At 42.0% G+C, this 25,297-nt stretch overlaps 1 protein-coding gene across 1 annotated transcript in view; it reads left to right on the top strand.

The window, feature by feature from the left end:
* Nucleotides 1-24,916, top strand: part of ATP1A1 (ATPase Na+/K+ transporting subunit alpha 1) — a 30,357-nt gene extending 5,441 nt beyond the window's left edge. Inside the window, exons 2-23 of the mRNA XM_075905635.1 lie at nucleotides 3,098-3,211; nucleotides 4,837-4,896; nucleotides 6,439-6,642; nucleotides 7,083-7,196; nucleotides 7,768-7,902; nucleotides 8,140-8,257; nucleotides 9,321-9,589; nucleotides 10,825-11,023; nucleotides 12,417-12,526; nucleotides 13,508-13,642; nucleotides 14,171-14,363; nucleotides 15,086-15,261; nucleotides 16,340-16,476; nucleotides 18,255-18,405; nucleotides 19,187-19,355; nucleotides 20,165-20,319; nucleotides 20,698-20,821; nucleotides 21,602-21,747; nucleotides 21,868-21,998; nucleotides 22,456-22,557; nucleotides 23,679-23,770; nucleotides 24,584-24,916. Coding sequence (XP_075761750.1) covers nucleotides 3,098-3,211; nucleotides 4,837-4,896; nucleotides 6,439-6,642; nucleotides 7,083-7,196; nucleotides 7,768-7,902; nucleotides 8,140-8,257; nucleotides 9,321-9,589; nucleotides 10,825-11,023; nucleotides 12,417-12,526; nucleotides 13,508-13,642; nucleotides 14,171-14,363; nucleotides 15,086-15,261; nucleotides 16,340-16,476; nucleotides 18,255-18,405; nucleotides 19,187-19,355; nucleotides 20,165-20,319; nucleotides 20,698-20,821; nucleotides 21,602-21,747; nucleotides 21,868-21,998; nucleotides 22,456-22,557; nucleotides 23,679-23,770; nucleotides 24,584-24,612 — 3,063 coding nt within the window. The 3' untranslated portion in view covers nucleotides 24,613-24,916. The remainder of the gene's footprint in view (nucleotides 1-3,097; nucleotides 3,212-4,836; nucleotides 4,897-6,438; nucleotides 6,643-7,082; nucleotides 7,197-7,767; nucleotides 7,903-8,139; nucleotides 8,258-9,320; nucleotides 9,590-10,824; nucleotides 11,024-12,416; nucleotides 12,527-13,507; nucleotides 13,643-14,170; nucleotides 14,364-15,085; nucleotides 15,262-16,339; nucleotides 16,477-18,254; nucleotides 18,406-19,186; nucleotides 19,356-20,164; nucleotides 20,320-20,697; nucleotides 20,822-21,601; nucleotides 21,748-21,867; nucleotides 21,999-22,455; nucleotides 22,558-23,678; nucleotides 23,771-24,583) is intronic.
* Nucleotides 24,917-25,297: the final 381 nt, after the last annotated feature.

The raw sequence follows: 25,297 nt of genomic DNA, 5'->3' as shown, positions 1-25,297 counted from the left end.
TATAAATACTGTAGTTACATTTGTGTATAGTGTAGAGAACAGTATGAATCACTGTTAAATTTTAGTTTGTATTGACTTTGCTAATGTTGCAAAACCAGGCAAATGTCTAGATGAATTGACATATCCCTGGAAGACCTCTGAGTGTATGTACTTCTGGTTGAGAACCACTGATTCTGATTTTACCACATGCTTACTCCGAGGTAGAGAGCTGAGCACTCAGACTTGGGCGTTTTAAGGAGGAAGAAAGGAAAACACTAGCTATAGCATTTCCTAACTTGATGACCAGCAGTTTTGCTGTCTGTCACTGGGGAAATGATCTTGTTGAGCATCATTTGTTGAACCTTCATGTTGCAACTGTTGTACAGAGGCAGCATTTGGGGAATCAAAATGGAAAATTCCAAGATCAGAGGCAAACTCCTAATTTCCTTCCCACCAAGACAGTGTGACACAAGCCCCACATCTAGGAGCCTGTCACACAAGAACAGAGGCAGTGACTGTAAAGGCAAAGGAAAGGGATTGTGCTTTGACTCTGATCCATGAGGCTCATGTTAGTTGACTTGCTTCTCAGTTTAATGAAACCATGCACAGCAGTCCACACCTTCATTGCTATTGTTAGGCTGCAGTTTTCTGAGTTTTTGGTGCTAGTAATTTGAGTTGCTGCTAATGTTGGAGTCTTAAGCATTTCTAATTTAATGAAGAATCAAAGTTGCCATAACAGACACAGACACTTGACTTTTTTGCATCTCTAATCTTTCTCCTGTTTTGGCTTATTAATATTTGTAGCAGCTACTTTCTGACCAGACAAAATTACAAAAGTATTGGGAGAGTACTATGAAGCAGATGGATTTTACACAATACAATGCACTCCACCCTTTATGTACATTTGGAAATCGCACTTGCTTTTTAAGCTTCAGGAAGATAATTAAATATATATTGTATATAGTATGGGGGTGAATTCTAGTACCAGTTCATAATTTAAAGTGTTAGACTGGAGGATGTGGCTCAAAACTGGCAACTTTTGTAATTTGAAAATATCTTTCAAGTTGGCTTATAGCAGATTCTTGGATTCTGGAATGTCAGTTAGGTACTTAAAAGTTCAGTGCTTGTCCTAAGCATGCTTTCACTTTTTTTTTTAAAGGTGGTTTTGGTATGGTGAAGAAAATGTCAAGAATGTTAAGGATCTTTAGGTGTACTTCATTCTTTACAGATAAAAGAGGAGGCAAAGGACAAGTTCCACTCCATTCATTAAAAATAGCCTGCAGCTCTTCTGACTTTTGCACAGCTCTCCCGTGGCTGCATGCGGAAGTATGAAGAACATAAATGCTCATCTCCAGTAACCAGGGGATATGGTGCTTTATGGAATCTCTTGTCAACTTGGGCAATGAAAATAGACTGCCTGGTTTCACTTGTTTTTAGTTCATGGTTGGTTTCTTGTTCAGTTGTATGGTGTAACTTAGTGACTTTTTTCAAACTTTTCCATTTATGGACTCCCCAAAAAAATTAGGTGGGAGGTCAGACCCCTTTTGAAACCTTAGGTATAAGTTGCAGGTCCCCAGGGATCCATAGGCTGAAACCACTGGTGTGTAATTAAATATTTCTCTTCATCCTAAGTTTTATGGAAGGTCATTATTAAATATTGGATCCTGTTAAGATTCTTGGCATGAATTACTCTGATTTACCAGTAATCCAACTTCTGATCAGAGGTGCATGCACAGCATAATGAAGTAGGCTATTGTATTAGTTTTATTATCATCATCCATTTCTTACAATAGCCATTATAGCTTAAGCTTTTATCACAGCCTGTCATTTTAATTGTAGTGGAAAATGTTAGTGATCATTAGGTGTTGCGCAAAAGGGAAGGGGGAAGGACTGTGTCACTTGAGGTTTTGTGCAAGTCTAGAAATTTACCTTTGGGATGGGTGGAGAGGAGAGAGATCATTTGTGCTTCACGGTCCCACTGAAAGAGGCAGGGACACACAGTGCCCAGGGCTTCTAGTGTCTCAGAGAAACACATTATTTGATTTAAAGATGCTTTTGCTTCTTAATTATCATGGTATTTTTGTCTTCCCTTGTCTCTTGATTGCCACAGACATTTGTATGAAAACCGCCTCTGTTGCTTAGGTGCTTGTCTGTAAAGCTCTACAAGTATGTGGATATCCACTTCATAGTTGCAGGCTTCTTGCATCTGTGGATGTGGAGTTGAATATGCATGGCTCATTTTTTGCAGATACAAATTTTGTATCTGTGCAGGGCTCTACTTGTCTGCTGCTGCTTGTTACCCTCCACAACCTGAACTAAGCACCCAAAGACCACAGTTTCATGCAAATATTCTGTATAATTGAGGGGAATAAAATGTCTGAAAGTACTTATGTAAGCACAATCGGTTTGTTCCATGAGACATAAGCAGCTCTAAGTGGGAGGATTTTGTATGTGTGTCTGTTATCACAAAAGTCGTGTGGTTTTTTTTTTTTTTTTTAAAAAGCAGACATCCTTATATGCCAAAATATTTAGAGGGCAATCTATTTAAAATAAATCCAGCCTTCAAAAATAATTTGCACTGTTTATTTGGGAGCATGTCAAAAAACAAATTTATAAGTATCTTGAAGTTAACTCTTCCCAATTTTTTGGGATGCATGCAATGTCAAATCTGTTCTCAGATTGGGTAAACTATTGAATCTCTTCCTGCTTCATCACCCCCTTCAATTAACAGGAGAAACCAAAGAGGAATTCCGAAGGAATTCTGTTTGTACTCTGGAACTGGTTTCTTGTGATGTGGATCTCTTTTTGGTTGGACAGAGGCTCAGACGTCAAAACTGATTAGTGAATAGTATGCAGCTTGCTGTTGTCTAGTAACTTAAGCCAGCGCTTGTAAAATCCCTGGCAGTAATTCCTGTAGCATAGAGATGTTATTGAGCAAACTACTCATTTTTTTAAAATGTAGTTATTTTAACCAGCTTGTTTATAAGTAGTGTAATTTTTAAAGTTAAGTGTGTGTCTGATATGAAATTCTGTGCAAGGGAAATATAGAATCCATATACACTACTGTACTGAAATAGTTAAGTAACAGTCATTTCTCAAAACACTTCATTCTTCTCAGACTGGACGTGACAAGTATGAGCCTACCGCTACATCAGAACATGGTGCCGGGAAGAAAAAGGGGAAGAAAGAGAAAAAGAGGGATATGGATGAACTGAAAAAGGAAGTTTCATTGGTAAGAAAGTGATGAATGGGAGGTTCTTTAACAACATGCACTGCCTTAAAAACCCCTCTCTAAGTGTCTGCCTTTAAAAATCGTAACATTGGTACAGAGACTTAAAGATATGTAGAAAAACGTTAAAAAAAAAAAAAGTCTAGCAACACCTTAAAGATTAACAAAACATGTAGATGGAATCTAGTTAGCTTTATCAGTGCAGCCCTAGTATAAATGTATACCCAAAGTGCAGCTCAGACTGCACTTCTGCTACCCTTCTCACATTGTCCTGCCATGGTGACTCTGGTCCACTATGGAGCATATGCCTTTCTTTTAGACATATCCAGGTATAGCCATTTTAAATGATTAACCAATAAACCTAGGCTTAACTGTTAATCCAAATGACTGCACGCAACACCCCTCTTACTTCCTGCTGCCTCTGATACAAAGGCAGCAAGTGGTGGTGAGGTAAGCGGTTTCAAGCTGGTTCCCTGCACGTGCCCATTCTATGGAGCTGCCTCCCCTCCCCCCAATCTTCCCCTCCCACAGAGGCAATATCACGGGGAGCAGGCAGGAGCCAGTGCTCAGGGAAAGCTGGCTTTCAGGCCAGCTCCCCACAAGCACCAGATTCCTTGGAACAGCCTGCCACCCCGCCTCCATGCTGCTGCCTCTGATAGGTGAGGGGGAGGTAGGTAGGTGCTGGTACATGTGGAAACCCAGCTCCCCACACATGTTTGCTCCCGCAGAGCTGCTTGCTCCCTGTGCTTTATCAGAGGCAGCAGCCAGGGTGAGAAGAGGGAAATGCCAGAGCAGCCCCTCTCTGCTGGGAGCTCAGGCCACCTGTGGACAGGGGCAGCTGCTGCCCCATGCCACTGCCTCTGTCTCAGAAGCAGCAGCATGGGGTGACAGGTGGGAGACGATTTTTAAAGTGGTCTGCACAAGGAGCCAATTTTTAAATACAGAGGCAACAGTGTGGGGTGGCAGGGGGCTCCCCAAGAGTAGAGCCAGGAGCCTATTACCTGCCAGCCCCACCCCTGGGGAGTATTTTAGTAAGCATGCAACAGCTAAAAATTGTTGCGGCTACACGATTACTAAAATACACAATGTCTAACATCCCTATATTCTTTAGCCAGCTCAGTGATTCTCTATGGCTAGGCTTAAACACTGGCCTTGGGCGCTGCTTTAGATCTTATTTCCGTGCTGTGATGTATGATGTGGAAACAAAGTTGTATTAGCTCTTAATTGCAACCTTACTGTACATGTTAGGAAGGGGAGGTTGGATTGCATAGCAAATCTTCTCTATGTCTCGGTCTCCCTTAAAATAACAAAAAAACTGGGATGCAGACCGCTTTCAGGGTAGTCTTCTCTCATTAGAAATTCAATCGTCTCTTGGAGTGTAGCAGCCTTCTAACACACAGTAACGTTGCCTAGAAAAAGCTACTGAATAGTGTTAAGCGGGGTGAGAAGAATGGAAAATGAGTTTACAACTTTGGAACCTTCTCCACTTTAATCACCTTGCTTGCCATGAAAACCTCCATCTTATGATGCTATTATTGGCAAGGGAATGGAGTGTAGCAAGCCAGTAGCCTCTGCTTGCTGTTTATGTATTCCCACTCCAATCTCTTCTCTTCTTTTCTCTCCTTCAGGATGATCATAAACTCTCCCTTGATGAACTTCATCGTAAATATGGAACAGACTTGAGTCGGGTAGGTAGACTGAGAGTCAATTGTTAACTTTTAAAAAGGAACTAGTCCACCAGTATGATAAGCTTGCTGTGAAGGGAGGTCTGGGTGCTGTCAAACTTGATTACCCACTCTTCCAGATAGACTCCCTCTGAGGCTGGGAGACTATCCACTAACAATTCTAGCATTAGAATAGTCAAATATTTCTCTTCTCTCTCCCTCCCCCTACCCAAAAAAATACTGTGTGGTTCAAGTGTTTTAGTTGACTGTTAACAAAGCTGAGAGTGATCCATCTGAATCGTAAGTATTCCAAGGTCAACTTGATTATCATGGGCTCCTAACACACAACCTAAGAAAGTGGAGTTCTTGCTTACATTTTCTTGCACATACATTTGTCTGGGAATCACCTCCTGTAAATCAAGATGTGGCCACAGCGTTAGTAACACTGACCATTAGTAGTTAAAACATTACTTTTGTAACAAAGGTGGCTGGAATCTTGGACAAGAGGCTACTCTCCCAGCTCCACATCAAGTTATTGTATTTGGTAACTAAAGGAATAGAGCTTTTTGAAATAGTCTTATTTAAAGAGCATCTTAATATCCTGATTGTTTTTTTTTAGGCAAGTAGAAATGTTCTTATGCAAAAGAGACCTCTTGTGAAGAGAACCATGACTGTTTAAGGCACATACAACCTGTAAATTTCTTTTTCAGGCGCAAAAAAAATAAAATTGTATATAGGTGGGATAACTAGTTAAAATATCAAACTTTTTTAAAGTTTGTCTGATTTTAACTAATTTATATCACCTGTATTCCACTTACATGTTTTTTCCTGAGGCTCGTAAAAATTTGTAAAAGTGTTAGCTTGCTAATATGAATATCACATAAGTGATTTGGCTAGCACTTTGAGCCAGGTACAATGCTGGTTTCATGTTTTGATTGGTGCTGTTTAGTTGACAGCTGTTTCCTGCAAGGTTTGATGCAGTAAGGCCTCTTCTTCTTTTTTTTAATTTTACTTTGGCTCTCGAAGCACAATCAGGGGAGAAACTTAATTCTTCATACAAGTCTAACTTTTTTTGAAAACTTGACTTGTGGGTAAAATCAAAATTTCCTTTTTTTGAGTGTCTTAATTCTTGCTTGCACCACAATTTTTGAGCTTCTGACAGTCTGTGAACTAGTCTCGGTGATGAGGAGGATAATAAATTCCACAGTTGTGGCCCCATCGCACCTTTGTTTGACACTGAAGGCCCATCATTATTGTGAACTCTTATACCAAGAAATTACTTGTTAGGTTTTTTGTTTTTAATTGATCAGATTTGCAGTACTAATACTGACCTGTAGACATTAAAGTTACATATGCTCCCATTGTCTCTTCCCCTTTCCATCAGCTTGAAGAAACAGAGGAAAGCTAGACAGGCAGTACCATGTTTCCATTCTTGCGGCAGAGCAGGAATGAACTCAATGGCTTGCTTATCCCACACTCAATCGCAGGACCTCAAACTAAGGAGGCTTGGTGTTATGACTTTCCTGCAGCATTCTAACTGAACTGCCTTTCCAATCTGCATTCTAGGGCTTGACAGTTGCCCGTGCTGCTGAGATTTTGGCTCGGGATGGCCCAAATGCCCTTACACCTCCCCCTACCACTCCTGAATGGGTAAAGTTCTGCCGGCAATTGTTTGGAGGATTCTCCCTCCTGTTGTGGATTGGAGCTGTTCTTTGTTTCCTGGCTTATGGTATCCAGTCTGCGATGGAGGAGGAGCCAAATAACGATAATGTGAGTATTTGTGCTCTAGGCTCACCTGCATTGAGCTGTGTATGGTTGGCTTGCATCTAAACCTTCAGTTCAGGAACTCTTCCTAAGGTTTTCAGGTAATGGGATCAAGTATCAGAGAGGTAGCCGTGTTAGTCCCATTACCTAGAAAAGCGACGATCTCCATAATTGTTGTCTCACTAGTTTAATTCCTGTGCATCAACATATATGGCCTTCAATCCAGGTCTTCAACAGCTGAATTCCAGCTCACCTCAGATCCCATTAACAGAAGTTTCTGCTGTTTCCCTGAACATAAAATTGACTGTAGCTCTTGATTAACTTGTGCATGTACACTGTGCAAAGGCTGCAAGTAGTGGTGCAGTTTTACTGTAAGCATTAGAAAATAACTAAACCCTTCAATTAGAATCTGGTCTCAGGGTTTTTTGTTTTTTTGCTCATTACAGTTGTATCTGGGTGTTGTGTTGGCAGCTGTCGTCATCATAACTGGCTGCTTCTCTTACTACCAAGAAGCAAAAAGTTCTAAGATCATGGAATCCTTCAAAAATATGGTGCCTCAGGTATGTAGTGTCTGACCTTCCAGTGGTTGAGCTTTAGCTTGCTCAGGATCCTTAACCAGATTAAAATCTCGCTGTCGCTTCTACATCGTCACATTTGGAAGTATTTACTAGTCTTTAACAGACAAGATTTCTCTAATGCAAAGTGGTTGGTATGGCTTTTCATCTGTTAAAAGTGGAAGTTTCATCTTTCTTTTGGCGTTAGCAGAGTTACTTAGTGCATGATAGCTTTACTCTCTGCCAGATGAGCATCACCAGTTATTGGTGTCCAGAAAGGCATTTGACTGCAGCTTCTTGCTATATTGGCCTGATTATAAAGCACTTAAAGAAATTTAGCTCTGAAATTAAAAAGCCCACCTCTCATACATCTTCTATAGGGCCTATCACCACAGCAATAAGGAGCTTTTAATGACCCATCAATTTTATTCATTCACATACCTACCTGAGAGATGTTGCTTTACTTCCATAAGAGGAAACTTTAGGATTCTAGCACCGGTATTTTATTTTTTAAGACTCTGATCCCTTGAAAACTTTTCAGAGTTATTTTTAAAATATTGCATTGACTGTTTTATAGCAAGCCCTTGTGATCAGAAATGGTGAAAAGATGAGCATAAATGCTGAAGGTGTTGTAGTTGGAGATCTAGTGGAGGTGAAAGGAGGAGACAGGATTCCAGCTGACCTTCGTATCATAAGTGCTCATGGCTGTAAGGTGGGTGCATTATATTGAATGTCTCTGACAACACCATACCATAATAAGGGAGTCACTTTTCTAACTAATAAACATGGTTTATTTGTCTTCACATTCATACCTGAATTTATGGGGGGTTTTAAAATGAGGATATAAAAGTGCCCTAGAATTTCCAGGGCATTCCCCATAAATTTCTTCTTTGTCCTGTTTATTTGGCCATTTGTCCAAGAAATAGTGTGACTTGTATCTTCCATGTAGGTGGATAACTCTTCACTCACTGGTGAATCGGAACCTCAGACCAGGTCTCCCGACTTCACAAATGAGAATCCACTGGAGACTAGGAACATCGCTTTCTTTTCCACTAACTGTGTGGAAGGTACATAGCTTTAATACTCTCTCTAAAGTATAAATTATAAAGTAATGTAACACTGGGGGTTAAAATATTAAATCAAGAAACTGTTATGGCAGTACACATTTTTAATGTATAGCTTTATGTATTTGGAAATGAAGGTACTTCACTTTAACCATCCTGTAAACAACCAAGTTATAGGTTCCTGAGAGAGACTAGCTATATCTGGTAATTAACTATTTGTAATTGAACAGTAAGCTTCCGCAGCAGTGTTAGCTTTGAAGTTCATGTTTCCTCCTAGATGTTGCCTAAATCAAATCTTTAAAGAGAGCAACAAACAGGGTTTATACTGCTCCCCTGGTACCATTTGCGCCCAAAGCCCCAACTGATACTGGGGGCACCATAACATAATATTCAGTAACACAAGAGTTGTTGAGAACTTAGAATCCAGTGCCCAGTGGCTTGACCCAGTGTAGCCAGAGAGTGCACAGAGGATTTACAAATAAAAGTTCAATCTTTAGTAAACCTGTGGGGCTCAGATCTGCATGTACTTAGATGTTCCACAATATGTCAAGGTCAGACTGTCAGCCCAGTGTTGGGGGAGAGATTCTACTTCTTGTAACCGGTAACACTTGCTATCTTCTCTCAGAAGGGATAGGCCCCAAAATAGGGACTGATATTTTGGAAGGGATCCCCTTTTGCTGTGGTAAGCAAGAAGGTCATCTGTGCCTACTTACATCCTCCTGTGCCTGGCTTACATTATTGCTTTAGCAGAAAGCTACCTGGCCTCTTAAACTCTATGGCTGCACTGCCATGCAGCAGGTTTTTAAATACTGGTTGGAAGAATTCAGAGAAGAGGTATGAGAAGGCTGTATAGCAATCGTAGTTTTATTTAGCAATCTCTAACCCAGCCCAGGCTTAGGAATTATTGGGTAATCTCATGCTCGATGTGGATGAAGGCATAAAAATTGTGTGAACGAACAGGTGTTTGAAATGAACATACAGTGATCTGGTCAAGCACCTTCAAATTCAGCCAGAGTTTTTGGCATTTGTTAGTGCTCTGTTAAAGCCTGTGTTGTCTGATTTCTAGGCACTGCCCGAGGTATTGTCATTAACATTGGAGATAATACTGTGATGGGCCGCATTGCCACTCTCGCATCTGGACTGGAAGGGGGGAAAACTCCCATTGCTGAAGAGATTGAGCATTTTATCCACATCATCACTGGAGTGGCTGTGTTTCTGGGAGTCAGCTTCTTCATACTCTCACTGATCCTTGAATACACCTGGCTGGAGGCTGTCATCTTCCTCATTGGCATCATTGTTGCCAATGTTCCGGAGGGCCTGCTTGCTACTGTCACGGTGAGCTGGAGGGGAATATTGACAAAAGTTTTATATTCTTTACACTTCCCCTGTCTTGGGTTCTACTTGAAGGCAAACAGCCGTGTAACAGAGGTGTTCTCACTGCTGAACGAGCCATCTTGGCTAGTGTGGGTGAAGCCAATCTGTGACCATGACTGTTTCTCAGATTGATTTATTGCCTAGTATTGAATATGTTTTTGCCTAGCACCAGCTCATCCTAACTACACTGGAACCCGTTTGTAAAACTAATCACTGTTTCAAAACGGTTCAGCTAGTCTAGATAGGCCCCAAATGACTAGATCATAAAAATGTTTGATATTGCAAGGCTATTACTAGCTAAAAGTCAGGAAAATATCATTCCCTTCCTTATCTAGTGGAATGTAAGACATTTTAAGCTCTAATTTTAAAAAATTATTTTGAAGTTACCTTTCATCTGCAGGCTCATGCCTTGGAGTTTCCCAACTGAATGGCTTTGAAAGGCTGCAGGTGGTACCTTCCTTCTTGCCTCTAGGGTGCTCAACCTCATTCCACCCCAGACTCTGGCCCCACCTGCCTCTTCTTGCCCTTTTCCTTCCCATCCCATCCCTACTCCTAAGTATACCCCTCTCTGCTCCTCCACTCTCCCCTAGTGTGCCATGGAACATGCGATTTCCAAGGACAAGAGGCACTGGGGGGAAGAAAGGGAGTTTGGGTGTTAAGCATTAAGCCAATAGCATTTAACATCAGATTGTAAATCAGGACCATCTCTAGCTAAACTATTTCAAAAGCTCTCATGTTCTTGAGTGGTTTCTGTATTCTGTTAGCATTTCCTTTGACAGCCTTCTGATCCAGGATGTGATACTTTGAGAAGTTTGACGGAGAAAACGCAGTGTGGTCTAAATGAATCTAAGAATCAGTGCCTTCTGCTCTTACGGGGGAGTGGTAACTGCAGCTCTTAAATGCAAAATTACTGCACTCTAGTGCCAGTTGTGGTCTATGACAGACTAAGACCGCAGTAAATAGACCTAAGCTACGCAATTCCAACTACACGAATAACGTAGCTGGAGTTGTTGTCCTTTAGGTCATGATACCGAAGGATCGATAGGAGAAATTCTTGTGTTGACTTTTGTGATCTGCAGCCAATAAGATGGGTCTTACTAGACCTGCTAAATTGACCGTGGATCAGTTTTCATAGCTGCAGTAGACCTAACTCAGTGTGTCAGCATCTGCCTGATTCTTCCATCTACCTCCCCCAGGTGTGTCTGACACTGACAGCCAAGCGTATGGCTCGTAAGAACTGTCTAGTAAAGAACTTGGAAGCTGTAGAAACCCTGGGCTCCACATCCACCATCTGCTCCGACAAAACAGGCACCCTGACTCAGAACCGTATGACAGTTGCCCACATGTGGTTTGACAATCAGATTCATGAGGCGGACACCACAGAGAACCAGAGTGGTAAGAACAGTTCTCTCAATTAGGGTTTCTAATTAGTGTGTTTGGGATTAGAGGTGTCTTGCCTTACAGATAGTGTGTAAAGATTTTATGTGGAATGCAGAGGTGGGAGGGTTTAGAACTTGTGTGGTATGGTTTCTGGTTAATCAATAAAAACCTCATTATGGCCCATGTTGTAAATGCCTCTCTATCTGAATGTACACTCATTGGACTGATAACTTAGATGGCAGGCATTGGAAAGATCACTTCTAGGTCTTAGTCAGATTTGGAACTCTAGGACCTCAAATATCCAAAGTATGAGTGTTATGTAAAGTGCCTGTGATTGTGCACTTCCATCCTAGCTCTGCCAGTGTTTAACTTCTCTAAATGAATGCAACACTCGGGTAGTGCAGGTGCACTTGCACTGGTGTGAAAGACTAGGTCTTGTCTTGCTTGTCTGATCCATTTTTGAAAGCAGCTGCATCTGGTCTACATTAGTACTTCAACCATGTTTAATACAGTGCAAAGTGTCATATCAAGTCATTTGAATACAAAGCATTATTGGAAGCACGTGAAGTGCTGTATAAACATTTGGCCTCGTTATAGTAGTAATAAACACTGGGTCTTAGTCAACGAAGGACAGTGTTGTCTGTCGTCATTGTCAAGTCCAAGTCGAGTCTCAAGTCACTACAGTTCGAGTCTCAAGTTTTAATTTAAAAAATGTCAAGTCACTTTTGTACAAGCCATGAATATCGACATTTTTGGACAATTTTTTCACCAAGTTGATTTAACAAAATTAGCAAGTCTCAAGTCACAAACAGTGAACCAGAGTTGAGTCACCTAGGCGACTTAAGTTGGACTCGAGTTTAAGTTATGGGACTCGAGTCAACTCTGAAGGAAAATCTTTGCTGCTTACCAGTTGTTCATCCCTATTAGAAAATGACTTAACAGGCGATTGTCTATAGTTTATGCTTTCCAGGGAAAGCATTTCAGTTCTTGTAATTTTTGAAACTCCTAATACCCTGTATGTATGTTATTGAGATGGAGTTTCCCTAACAGTGAGTGGGAGAGCTATAGAGGAACCCAGGAGTTGTGATCAGTGTGAAAGGAAGCCCATCTGACCCTTGCTGCTGCTGAAAACATAACTAGTAGTATATAGAATCAAGACTAAGGCCTTTCCTTAAAACCTTTAGCTACTTTGTTAATCCCTAGGCTTTTTGTTACTCACCACCTGCTCACCAAAGTAACTTGTTGGCTTAAATCTAGGAAAAAAGCAGCAGATGCAAAATTCCCAGTAGGACAGGTATAAGCTTTCTTACACTCAGAGGTAGAAAAGACTGACTTTACACTGAGCTGAATGAAGCCTTTTCACTGATATTTGGCAGTTTTACATTTTTCTTTTCCCCCCTCCTTCCAGGTGCTTCCTTTGACAAGAGTTCTCCCACTTGGAGTGCTCTGTCCAGAGTTGCAGGTCTTTGCAACCGTGCTGTGTTCCAGGCTAACCAAGAAAATCTACCTATACTCAAGGTCAGTTCAGTAAAGGCACCCTAAATGATTCTGCCAACCGTTTTTGCTCTGATTCATTGGTGTTATTGCACTGCCTTCACTATTCTACACTACTAGATTGTAAGACTCCAGGAGTGGGCATAGGTTAATGGGGGAGGTATAGGGAGGGAAGGCCAGCTGGGACTTCTGGCTTTTTCCTACAAAAACTGTTCCCCCAACTTTCCCCTGTGGGGGTGGGGGTCTCCCTTTCTGTGTTTTCTGACGGGGACAGAGGTGGTTCCTGATGGTAGCTGATTGATGATCTTTGCCTTATGCTGTCCCCCTGACATCTGCAGGTTAAGGGAGTCCAACACTGCATGTCTGTTCTCTTCTCTCTTCTGGTTATTCCCACATAGTATATGGGGGCGGGGGAGGGGTTTCCATGGAAAGTATACTTTGCTTTATAGAAACTGGGGGAGATGGGCCTAAAAGCAAAGTGAGCAGCTGCCATAGAATCTTTCATTAACTGCACCATACACTTGTACCTAATCTTGTCTGACCTCTTGACATAATTGTATGGCACTAAAGCAAATTGCACATGGAGAGAAGTGTGGAGAAGAGATGCTAAGATCCAGCCTCATCCAGCACTGCTCAGTTTTTGACATGTTCATTATGTTGCTTAATGCGTTATTGGATATTATGCTGATGTGCGTGGAAGAACCCATGTAGAACAAAATAATTCTTGACTATGCCTTGATACTGGTTCTGTGACTGTAAATCAGTATCTGTTTTTTATATCTATCCATTGTCATAACCTTTAATAGTTCTTGTAACCCTGCTTCTTGCATCTTGCATATCTTGGAGCCATTAAAAAGAATTTTGTCCCTGTTGATTACATAACTTTCTCCATGATCCAGAGGTTTGCTTGGCTTTGGTTTCGCCTTATTTGAAGTACTTGGTCTCTTTTTCTGAAAGGAGTAAGCACAAGCAAATTTTACAATGTGTGAAATTTTATTTTAACAGAGGGCAGTTGCAGGTGATGCATCTGAATCTGCACTTTTAAAATGTATCGAAGTGTGCTGTGGCTCTGTCAAAGAGATGAGAGAAAGGAATGCTAAAGTAGTGGAAATACCATTCAACTCTACCAACAAATACCAGGTAAAAGAGGGCAAGATCCTCTTGAGGGATGAAGGTTCCTGGACCCTATTTGATTACACAGTGCTTAAGGCTAGATGAGCCCTAAATAATACCTAGCACTGTCTGCCGTGGAATTGCATTGACTTCAACTAGGACATAAGATTTTTATTTATTTATTATGTATCTGGGGGTTTCATAGTGCATCCTTTGTGAGAGGCGACTGGGAGAGGTTGAATCTGTGGAACTAAATGAATTGCAGATATGATCTTTTGAAATTAAACCCCTGCAGTAAAGTTTAATATCCTTGGTTACACAGGGGTGTAGGAGAGCACTTGCCGGAATTCCTCCTTCCACAGCACCTTAAAGTGATCGGTCTTAATACTCCAAATTCACCCCTGTTGCTATTTAGTAGTGAGTGTTAATCGCTTTCTGCCTATGACGCCTTCAAATCACTAATAAATCACTATTCTGTGAGGCATTTTTAATGGAAGCAATTCCATTAATCTTGTTACACACACAGCTGTAAAAGGCTCTTTTCTTACAACTCAGCTGTCCATCCATATGAATGCTAATCCATCAGAATCTCGCTACCTGCTGGTGATGAAGGGAGCCCCGGAGAGAATCCTGGATCGGTGCAGCTCCATTTTGATCCATGGGAAAGAACAGCCACTGGATGAGGAGACAAAAGATGCTTTTCAAAATGCCTACCTTGAATTGGGAGGCCTTGGGGAGAGAGTACTAGGTAAGGCATTGCAGTTATAACTCATGGCCAATGGTTGGCCTTCATGCATAATGCCAGAGAAGCAATGGATTTAACTGTCTCACTTAAGTGGCACTTCAGCATTGATTTGGAAAGAATCTCTACCTTGGGTAGGATATGCACTTACACTCATATGGATGCCGCCCACATGGACATCTGAGTCCCATCCTACAGGATAGCCAGACTGCTTGCATCAAAATAAAGCAGTGCAAGTTGGAATTGGTGACTTCCGTGGGCTGTTATATTAAAAACTGCTCCACTTCATGCAAACGAAGTAGCTTGGTCACCTGGCATGGGCAACCAGCCATTTGTCTAGAAAGACTTTTAAGCCAACAGGAGGCTTACTTTGCATAACACTGACTCTGCTCTGGAGCAGAAAACCTGGTACTAAGTTAAAGCTGTTCTATGCTATCAGAAGCTAAAGTCGACATACTTAAATCTACTCACTGCAGTGTGTTGATGGGAGATGCTCTCCCGTTGCGCTTCTTGTTGAGGTGGAGTTGATGCGGAGCGCAGTCAGTGGTTGATTTTTATCGTGTTTATACTAGACTTTAGCTAGATTGATTGCTGCCCATCAATCCAGCTGGTAGTGTAGATGTCCCCTTACAGAGCTCCTCACCACTGTTATTTACAGGAAATGAATTAACCACTAATCTTGCCTGCTTACCGGGTACAAACTAATCCTCGTTTTTGACCTTCTGCAGGATTTTGCCACTTGGCTCTTCCGGATGATCAGTTCCCAGAAGGCTTCCAATTTGACACAGATGAGATCAACTTTCCTGTAGAAAAACTCTGCTTTGTTGGGTTGATTTCTATGATTGACCCTCCTCGTGCTGCTGTGCCAGATGCTGTGGGAAAATGCAGAAGTGCTGGAATCAAGGTATCCCTCTCGGAGTCCTGTAACAAATTAAAATACAAATGAAACCAGTAAGCCCAGTATTCAGACCTGGAGGAAACTAGGCTCTCAGAGTGGTGTTCCCCATGTGGATACATGTGAGCTACATGTTCCTGAGACTGGAGATTTGTAGCTAGTAGTGAACAATTCTCTGGGCTCTGTTCACTTCAGAAATCAGTCTAATGCCATTCCTGAAGGCTACAAAACTTAACAATGCCTGGATTAGACCATGACAGGAATAGGAGATAATATTCTCTTTAACTGGGCATAACACTGTCTGAGCTCCTGAACAAAAAACATGGCTCTGTTAAAACTGTTCTTCACTATCAAGCTGAAGTCGATGTACTTAAATCTACTTATCACAGTGTCTTCACTGCAGTGTGTTGATGGGAGACACTCTCCCATCAATTCTGATTGTGCTTCTTGTTGAGGTGGAGTACTGGAGGTGCTGAGAGCAATCAGTGGTTGATTTATCATAGGGATGTTAAATTCGATTAGTTGATTAATTGAATAGTTGGTGGCATTTACATTGACTATTTGATTAGTCGATAAGGGCACCTCTGCTGGCTCTTGCTACATTTCAAAGGTGAAAGTGCCACGAGGAGCACGGGGCTAGTGGAGGACTGCTTGAGTCGCCCACTTGCCCTGTGCTCTGCACAGTGCTTCTGCTTTTGAAATGTAGCCAGTTCCCTGCTCTGACCCTGCCCTCCATGGAGAAGGTGCTTGGGGGGAGGGGGGGGGGGGAGAGAAGGTCTTTTAAGCCGGCTCACCACAGCATTGGAGCCTGCTTTCCCCCTCTTGCTGCCTCTCTCTAATAGAGGCAGCAAGGAGGGGTGGGGGAAGCGACTAGTTGAGTCACTAGTCAACTATCCGATAAGCATATGCTTATCGGATAATCAGGTAGTTGACTAGTTGTTTATATCCCTAGTTTATACTAGACTCAATTAATTGACTTGGGACAACAAAAGGAAATGTTAACACTCCTTCAGGCTCTATTCTACAGAGCACTGCTTGACAGGGCGGGTTAGGCTTTTTACAGAGAAGTCTGATGTTTACATTGCAGGTTATCATGGTTACCGGAGACCATCCAATCACAGCCAAAGCTATTGCCAAGGGTGTTGGCATTATCTCTGAAGGCAATGAAACAGTAGAAGATATTGCTGCTCGTCTGAACATCCCTGTTAGCCAGGTTAACCCCAGGTACTAAGCAAAAATGCTGAAATTAAAAAGGCTGTCTTTTTTTATTAAATATTGTCTCATGTCTCCGCTATACAATTTCCCCCTTAACTTCCAGTCTCAGATACAGGAAAGCTAATGTGTCTAGCACTGCACATTGTGTTGTCTTGGCACTTGTCGTGTGCCCAGTGAAATGTTTACTTGACTCAAATGTTCGAATAAATACTAGATTTTTTCCATAAGGGCAAATAGCTGTGAAGCAAAATCTGAAAAGCTTGTTTGGATCATTTTAGTGTGTATGAACCAAAAGCAGGACACTCTCTCTTCTAATTTCATAGCTGCCAGCACTAATGAGGGTGTCCTGAGTGGAGAATGTGGAATTACTAACTGGAAATTTTAGCAGATGAACAAGTGACCAATCACCATTGAAGATACATTTAAAATTAATCAGTCTTTCAGTGGTTTGAATACTTATGGGGTGCTTTAGTCTGATGTTGACCCAAAACTTATTTAAGCATGTTAGGCTTATAAGGATTACATTTTTTTAATTGGTAAATATCAGAAAATTACTTCAGTGTATGCATACCAGTTAATGAGAGAAATCCCTCAGTAGCTGAAATTTAGAGAGGTAAAATAAGAAGAGTGCTGCTCGAGAGCTTTGACTTATGAATATGATCAGTAGTACATAAGATATTAGAATTTATGAAGTAAAGGTGTAACTTTTGATGCCTACTGTCACTATCTGATACGCTCCATAATTTCCCACAACTGAACAGTTAAATAGATCATCAGTTTTTATCAATTGAAATTTAAAAAAAATTTGAATTCTATAAAGCTTTTCTTACAGTTAAGCTTTTCTTTTTTACATGTGAAAATGACTAATAGACTCCTTTTAAGGACCAAAGACATTGAAGCATTGATTAAAGTTTCATGGGAGAACAAATGAAAAGTGAAAATGACTAGTCTGTTTTAATTTATCCAAGTGGAGTGGCCTTGCAAAAATTCAAATAGGACAAATAATTGTACTGAGTGTAAGGAAGTGAGGAAAAACAGTCCTTTGGACAGATATATAGTTTCAGGGCTTGATTTCCTTCCCCTTACTGTACATGGCTCCTTCATTACTCAATAGCACATTTGAAATATTTCAGGCAAACTCACCATATTCATAGCTGGCTACGTATAGGGTTGCTGGGCTGCTTGCATTGTTTAGCTTGACCAAGCCTTTGTTTTTCATGGAGGCTTTTCACAAAGAGCTTCTGAACTGTGAATGGACATCCTCTGGGATGGATCACTGAAGAAGATTAAATATTGCAGTCGGATTTTAGGAAATAACTTCATAGCACTTACGTTGCAATGCAGTCTAAGGAGGATACTTGGGCTGCATGTTTGTGGGTCTTGGTGGCAGGCTTTGGGGCCAGACAGGGAATTTCTTCTGATATACATTAACTGACATGTTTCATCTATTTGACCTGTGGGATGCTGGACTAGGTAAGAGCTGGCTGGTGTTCTAATGTCATTTGGCAGTCTAAATTAACGCCCTGCATGAGTTTAAAAAAAATAAAATTTTTTAGAAAGTAACATGAGCTATGTTTACATGGAGTATTCTGCAGCTGTAAAACACACACGGACAGTATTTCTTCCCTTGCCTACAATAAGAGTTGATCATTATGTGACATCCCAAACCTCATAAAACTTGATATTTCTTCCTCTGAAGTTGGTGGCTTTTTAATGGGAAGCCTCTGCTTTTAATGTTGTGGGCTAATGGGAGGTGTGTTCTTGTTTCTGTGTTCTATAAAACCCAGGGATGCCAAGGCCTGTGTTGTCCATGGCACAGATCTGAAGGACATGACCACTGAACAACTAGATGACATTCTGACTCATCATACAGAAATTGTGTTTGCCAGGACCTCTCCTCAGCAGAAACTTATAATTGTGGAAGGTTGCCAGCGACAGGTAAGGGGGAAAGGCTAGGCTATCGGATCCTCCTTAAAAGCAATCACTTTACCAGCTCAAGCCTGCTGCATAGTATGTTCAAGAATAATAGCATGGCCGAGATCTCTTACCACTCTGTGGCATGTCTACCCAGCTGTTGAAGGTTTTCTTTATAGCAGCAGCCCTGGCTGTAGAAATACCTTTACTGGTCTGAGCCACAGCTAGGCATTCATTATAGATTTCTTGTAGTGTCAATATTCACTTATGAACAGGTGTGTGATGTACATTTTCACATCAGTGCTGTGCTTCGCTGCAGGCCTCGTAAAGTGACCTGCAAAGAGGGGAGAGGCAGGAAGCTGCTGAAGTTAGCTTTTTACGGTCTACATACTTTTTTGGAGAGGGGAGGGGCTTGAACATTCAACATCCTTAGCACCCCACCTTAAGACAGGAAGCATCTAGTGCTGCTTTCTATGGAGAACATAAGTCCAGATATGACATTTCTACCTGACTCTGCATTTCAGAGGCATATCTGGCCACTTTACTTGAATGAAGATTCAGGCTTTCAGCATCCTTCACTGGTCACCTCCAAGACCTTCATCAGGTCTTAAACATTGCACAAAATGCTGTTTCCAGCTAGAGGTCTCGTTCAGAAAAATGGTTGGTTCTGAATTGTGACTTCTCCTTGGAGGGTGGAAGACAGGGACACTCTTGCCCAGTGTCTTTGAAGCACTATGTGTACAAATTTGCGCACTTCCTAGTGTGGAAACTGATGGGGTTTTTTCCCCCCTCTTTCTGTGCATAGGGAGCCATTGTAGCGGTTACTGGTGATGGTGTGAATGACTCCCCAGCACTGAAGAAAGCAGACATCGGTGTTGCCATGGGTATTGCTGGCTCCGATGTCTCTAAACAGGCAGCTGACATGATTCTCCTGGATGACAACTTTGCATCCATTGTAACTGGCGTAGAGGAAGGTGAGTTTCCAAGCTGCTGTCAAACTTCACTTGACACTTGTACATCTACACCACAACGTTATTTTGGAATAATTGACGTTATTTCAAAATGTCGAGCTGGAGGACTTTTCTCAGACCCCTTACTCCTCATGAAAGGAGGGTTACAGGAAAGTGTTCCTTTGACTTCCCGCTGTGTGGACAGCACCAACAGCCAAATTAAGCTATTTTGACTTAACCTAAGCGGTTAAAATAGCTGAAGTTGCATAGCTTAATTCGACTTTAGCCCTGCTTGTGTAGACGTAACCTCAGTGGGCATGTTCTGGGCACATTCGAGCTATCAATGTTGGTAGCTGTGGAAATAAGGAGACTGAATTTTATGTGGAGGTCCACCTCCAGCAGAAGGGAAATGGAAGGCCAGACCAGCAATAGGGCTTCCCTCTCCCCATGCCTGTTGTTGAATCAGCAGCCATGGCTGCAAGGCATTGGTCTTTGAGAGCATTGGCATTGGTCTTTGAGAGCATTGGCAATTGAAATTGAGGACTCAGTAACAGTTATGTCTGAATAACCCACAGTGAATTGGAAAATAAGATGGTTTCTTTCCTCTATGCAGCGGAACCTGCTGGTAGTGAACATAACTTAAATACAATATCTGAACTTCCACTGCACTTCAGTTCTGCTTGTGATTAGTTTTTCCCCCTGCATTGAGGGGTGGGGGAAACTGGTGTGTCTAGGCTGTCGGGTACTAACTAATGTGTTTAGCTTTCAGAATAAAGCCTTCTGTAAACCACCTGGCTGCCGTGTGTTGGTAAAGAGGATTTGTTCCTTCCTAGGTCGTCTGATCTTTGATAACCTGAAGAAGTCCATTGCTTATACCCTGACCAGTAACATCCCTGAGATCACACCTTTCCTGTTCTTCATCATTGCTAACATCCCCTTGCCTCTGGGAACAGTCACTATTCTCTGCATTGACTTGGGCACTGACATGGTAAGTACCTTAGAACCTGTGCGTGCCCTTGGGACTCTAAATGCAGAACCAAAAGAATATGGAGCCAGCTTGTTTCTTAGCCTTGTAATGTTGCCTGTCATTAGATACTTTCCACAGCCCACTGAACAGGCTTCAGTTCTCGGGAGACAGGTAGTCTTACAAAGCAGAGAGGATCAAAGCAAGGGACTATATAAGGGCATAGGACTACCTATAGGCCTGACGGACCTATGTAGGCCTTCAGTCTAACTTCATTATTTGGCACCAGGCCTGTCTTGTTTCTTGGTTGCTATAATGAAACAGAGGGGCAGCTGCCCACTCATTTTAAAAATAATCTTGTCAACCCTCTGTACAATGCCAACTCTTATCCTCCACACAAAGGTTCCTGCTATCTCCTTGGCATATGAGCAAGCTGAGAGCGATATCATGAAGAGACAGCCCAGAAACCCCAAAACGGACAAGCTAGTGAATGAGAGACTAATCAGCATGGCCTATGGGCAGATTGGTAAGCTTCTGCTTCATTCATCCATAGGGACTGTGCTCATGGGCTTGGCCTGGAGGGGGATTGTGAAACCAGTCTGGGGCAGTAGATGCTACCATGTTTCTGTAGGGTACAGGCTTTGGGCCATGTAGGCTGTTGTATTTGGGAATCTGGAAATTCAGGCTTTCAAGAGAACTTAAGGTAGTGGTGCACAGCAGTAACATGCAGCTTACTTCATCCACTGAATCGCTTTCACAGTAATATTATTTACATACACAGCAATGCAAAGTAGCTGGCTGCCCTTGAGCTCAGACTTGTTGAGAGGAACATAGATCCCATTGTTTCCTTTAATTAAAAGGAACAGATTCTCTCCAGTATGCCCCTGTACATGGCAGTATTAGAGGCTTGATGAAAGATGTGCCACAGTTCACAGGCTGGTTAATTGCAGCAGACCTTGAAGCCTTATTAATTTAGCTGTTTCTTCCTCCCATGTTCCCCACAAACAATGGGTATTTTATCTTGTGCTCCATTACAATGTTTGAGGCCTTTACAGTATGGAACATGGATGGAGACCTCTCCCTCAGATGGGGAAGGAGTGGTTGTTGGATAGTTGTCAAAGGAACAGAACGTTATAGCTGCAGAAATGCAGTTCCCTGTAGTGGGGGGTTGGGGTAAATGAGAAGAGGGATTTCATGGGTCTGAGGCTTCTATGTGAAGAAACAATTTGGGTCTAGCGAATCACTCGTCTGTCATGACCATGTTTTGCAGGCTGCATAGCTTTACTTGTCTTTCTGATCTAATCAGGTATGATCCAGGCCCTCGGAGGCTTCTTCACCTACTTTGTAATCCTAGCAGAGAATGGGTTCTTGCCCTCCTCCTTGCTAGGGATCAGAGTGAAATGGGATGATCGGTGGGTGAACGATGTTGAGGACAGCTATGGCCAGCAGTGGGTAAGTTTGAGCACAACAAGGGGGGTGCAAGCCAAATTCCACATTGGGATACAAGTAGACATGCATGGGGAATGCAGAAGGTGAATTTTTAAAATAATGAATGCTGTTCCTTAATTCTAGACCTACGAACAGAGGAAAATTGTGGAATTCACTTGCCACACAGCCTTCTTTGTCAGCATCGTGGTGGTGCAGTGGGCAGACTTGGTTATCTGCAAGACCAGACGGAATTCAGTCTTCCAGCAGGGGATGAAGTAAGTAGCCTAGGATAGACAGGTTTTAAGGAAGAATCCGTGTGCTGTCGTAGCTGGCAGGCTGCAGCAATAGTGGTCACTTGGGCCCCAGTATAATACTGCAGGCCATCTCAGCAAATGCCAGATAATTATATTAGCTGCATTAATAGAGGCATAGTGCTGATTAAGTGCATTAATGGGTCAAGAAGGACAGCTTCTGGGGGATCCAGAGTTCTCTGTAATCAGGCAAGATATGAATAGGTGGACAACTGATTTTTCTCTGATTCTCAGCTGTAAGATAACTCAGTCTCTCATTGCATGGCCTTCACACCAGAGTCAAAGACAAGGTAGAAATAGAGGGCATAATTTTCTGTACTGTTTTTCACAAAGAATATCCTAGTGAATCAGATTCCCAGGCAAAAATCTGCATAATAGATGAGGAAGATGTCTCCACACTAACATTTTCGGTCTTTCCGAGGAACAAGATCTTAATATTTGGGCTCTTTGAAGAGACTGCTCTGGCTGCTTTCCTCTCTTACTGTCCTGGCATGGATGTTGCCCTAAGGATGTATCCACTGAAGTAAGTTATGTTTTGATATTTCAGCTCTGTTACTCCAACAGTTGCAACAGAACACATTTATTGCTAAGATGTGACAGCATAAATGGACTCTCCAAGAGTTTGAGTGGCTTATAAAATGAAGCTTTGGAACTGCCCACTGGTTTGAGACTGGAGAATCACCTCTTATCAACAGGAAGTCTCTCTTCTTAGCTTATATTGCCCACCAGGAATCTCCTCTCCACCCCTCTGGCAGTTGACCATGAAGGTCAAAGCATAGGGCTTGTCTAAACACAAGTTATACCTTTTCACCTATGCCAGTGTAGTTAAGCAGCACAACTCCCTAGTTCACCTGCTGTTAAGCTAGTAGCCGCTTTATGTGCAGGAAGAAGAATAGCACCTTTATCCATAATGGGTACAGTTACCACAGGTGTCACATGTAGCTTTCCCTTCCCGAGCTGCTAAAGTGCGGCTCTCTGCTGGGTAGGTAGTGGCATCTATTTAAAATTGCACGATAATTCTTCAGAGCAGGAAGTGGGAAATACAACCTGTATCTGATTTGAAACCAGAATGGGACATTTAAAAGCAGAACAAATTTGAATTTGTCCAAAGCTAAACAACCACTTTAAAGTTTGCCGTGTCGTCTTGATGAGAAAATATGGGGACTTCTAAGTCTACAAAAGACGACAGTCCCAGCTGTTCAGTGTCACCTAACCTGATGCTGAGGCACCAGTGCTACTTCTCCAGCTCCTAGATGTGAATCTTCCATGTGATTGGCTTGTACTGTGAGTTTGGATTCTGAAGGCCATAGGTTAAAAAATTATGCATGCTTGGAAGGAAACAGTCTCAGATCAGTGGTGCGGAAGGAGCTAGTACTAAATGGGACAAAGGTACAGTGGCACACCTTTCATTGGAATCTCTATCTGGAATCAGATGAGGGTTTTTTCCTATGGGAAAATTCAGTAGTGATTCTTGCTTCAGCAGAATCCCTTTGCAGGAGTTTCTATATTGGCGGGTCTGGACTTGCCTCCATTCAGTGATCTACACAGTCTGTACCATAAATGTGAAAATCTGCTGCCAAATGCTGGTTAATGAGTCTTTCTGCAATGAACTGTCTGTATTCTTCATGCCTTTCCCCTAAACAGACCGACCTGGTGGTTCTGTGCCTTCCCATACTCTCTGCTTATCTTCGTGTATGATGAAGTCAGAAAACTAATTATCAGACGCAGCCCTGGAGGTAAGAATATGTAGTTCCGGTGCACTGAGCATTGTTACATATGTGGTAGATACTCCAGCCCTGTTGATCAGAGAGTTCTTCATCTCTGGGCATCAAGGCACAACACTGCAAGGCTGGAGAGGGAATTCCCAGTAGCCATTTCACATGTATCCTGTTGCCTATAGATGTTGATACTTTGTCGTCAATTGCCATTTAATCTTTTTAAATTGAGAGAGTAGTAATAAGATACCTCATTCAGCAAGCTTGTAAGAAAGGGGATAGATGTATTCAAACTCCATTTGGGATAAATAATAATCGAATAATGATACCGGTCTTGAAGACCAGTTCTTTCTGTGAGTGAATATGCCATAGGAATTGTCAAGATTAATATGAATTTGTCTCTTTTTACTGTTCCAGTTCAATAGTTTGTTCCCCCTCTGGCCCATCTCTTCTCCTCCTCCCCCTCCCCCTCCCCCTCCCCTGGAAAAAAAAATCCTGTTCTAGCTAAACAGCATGAAGAGCAGTGAACTACAAGGTTTGCTACTGTGGCCTTAATCTCTCTTAAGATCTGAGTTCTTAATATGTTCAGATTATGAAATACTCATGGGGGAGGAACACTTCACTAGAAAATGGTTCATGTTTGTCTAGTTCAGGGAAGTCAGAGCAGTTTGAAAATTGCAAGTCATCAGATATTTTGAAAGACTTTCCATTACAGCAAGGTCACTTAATCTTGCACTGACGTTCATTTGGGCTACTGCTTCTAAGTGTTCAGAAGTAATAAGGGACAAGCTGCTTCATGAGACTGACACAGTTCTTTATTCCTCTTTTCTGTAGGTTGGGTGGAAAAAGAAACCTACTACTAAAAATCCTGTTGCAAAACATTCCATGCGCAGCGCAGCCCAGCCCTCCACCACCCCTTGTGTGTGTATGTACTTTCAGCATTTGAATGCAGAGTTGTGCCCTGATAGGAATGAAACAAAGAACGGAGTGAACCTGAAAAAATGTAGCCTGATGGAGACTGGGGGTGGGAGGGAGGGTGTGTGTTTTGACTTATCAGTCTGCGGCGATGAGACAGAGTAGTTTTTATGTGCCTTTTTGTTTTTTAAAAGGAGAGAAACTAAGATTTTATACCTGGATTTTTACAAATAAAGATGGATTATAACAGGATACTGCTTGTGTGTATTGTACATGTGCTGTCTCAAACAGTGCTTGTCACAACAATGTATGGATAATGCGTTCCAATGGTGGGTTGTTAGCTTTGGTATGTTCTGCTCCTCCATGATCCAAGCAACTCCACTATTCTACTGGAGCCATTCTGTAATGGCACCTGTTATCACCATATTTTATAATTTTGTTAAATTAGGTTTGTAATCCAGATTCATTTGAAAATCCACCTTGTATCTCCCCCCTATTTCTCCCTCCCATCCGATTAGAGCAGCTTCATTGCTGCTTTTTTCTTCATTAAGATTATGAATGAAGCCTTTTGTCAAGCTCTTCTCCAGGCTCAGGTTTAGCGATAGCAGAGAGATCTCCCTGTCAAGCCACCAC

This window comes from Pelodiscus sinensis, chromosome 1 (genome assembly GCF_049634645.1).
Source record: "Pelodiscus sinensis isolate JC-2024 chromosome 1, ASM4963464v1, whole genome shotgun sequence".
NCBI lineage: Eukaryota > Metazoa > Chordata > Testudines > Trionychidae > Pelodiscus > Pelodiscus sinensis.
The sequence above is the reverse complement of the archived record's forward strand: the minus strand, read 5'-3'. Positions and strand labels throughout refer to the sequence as shown.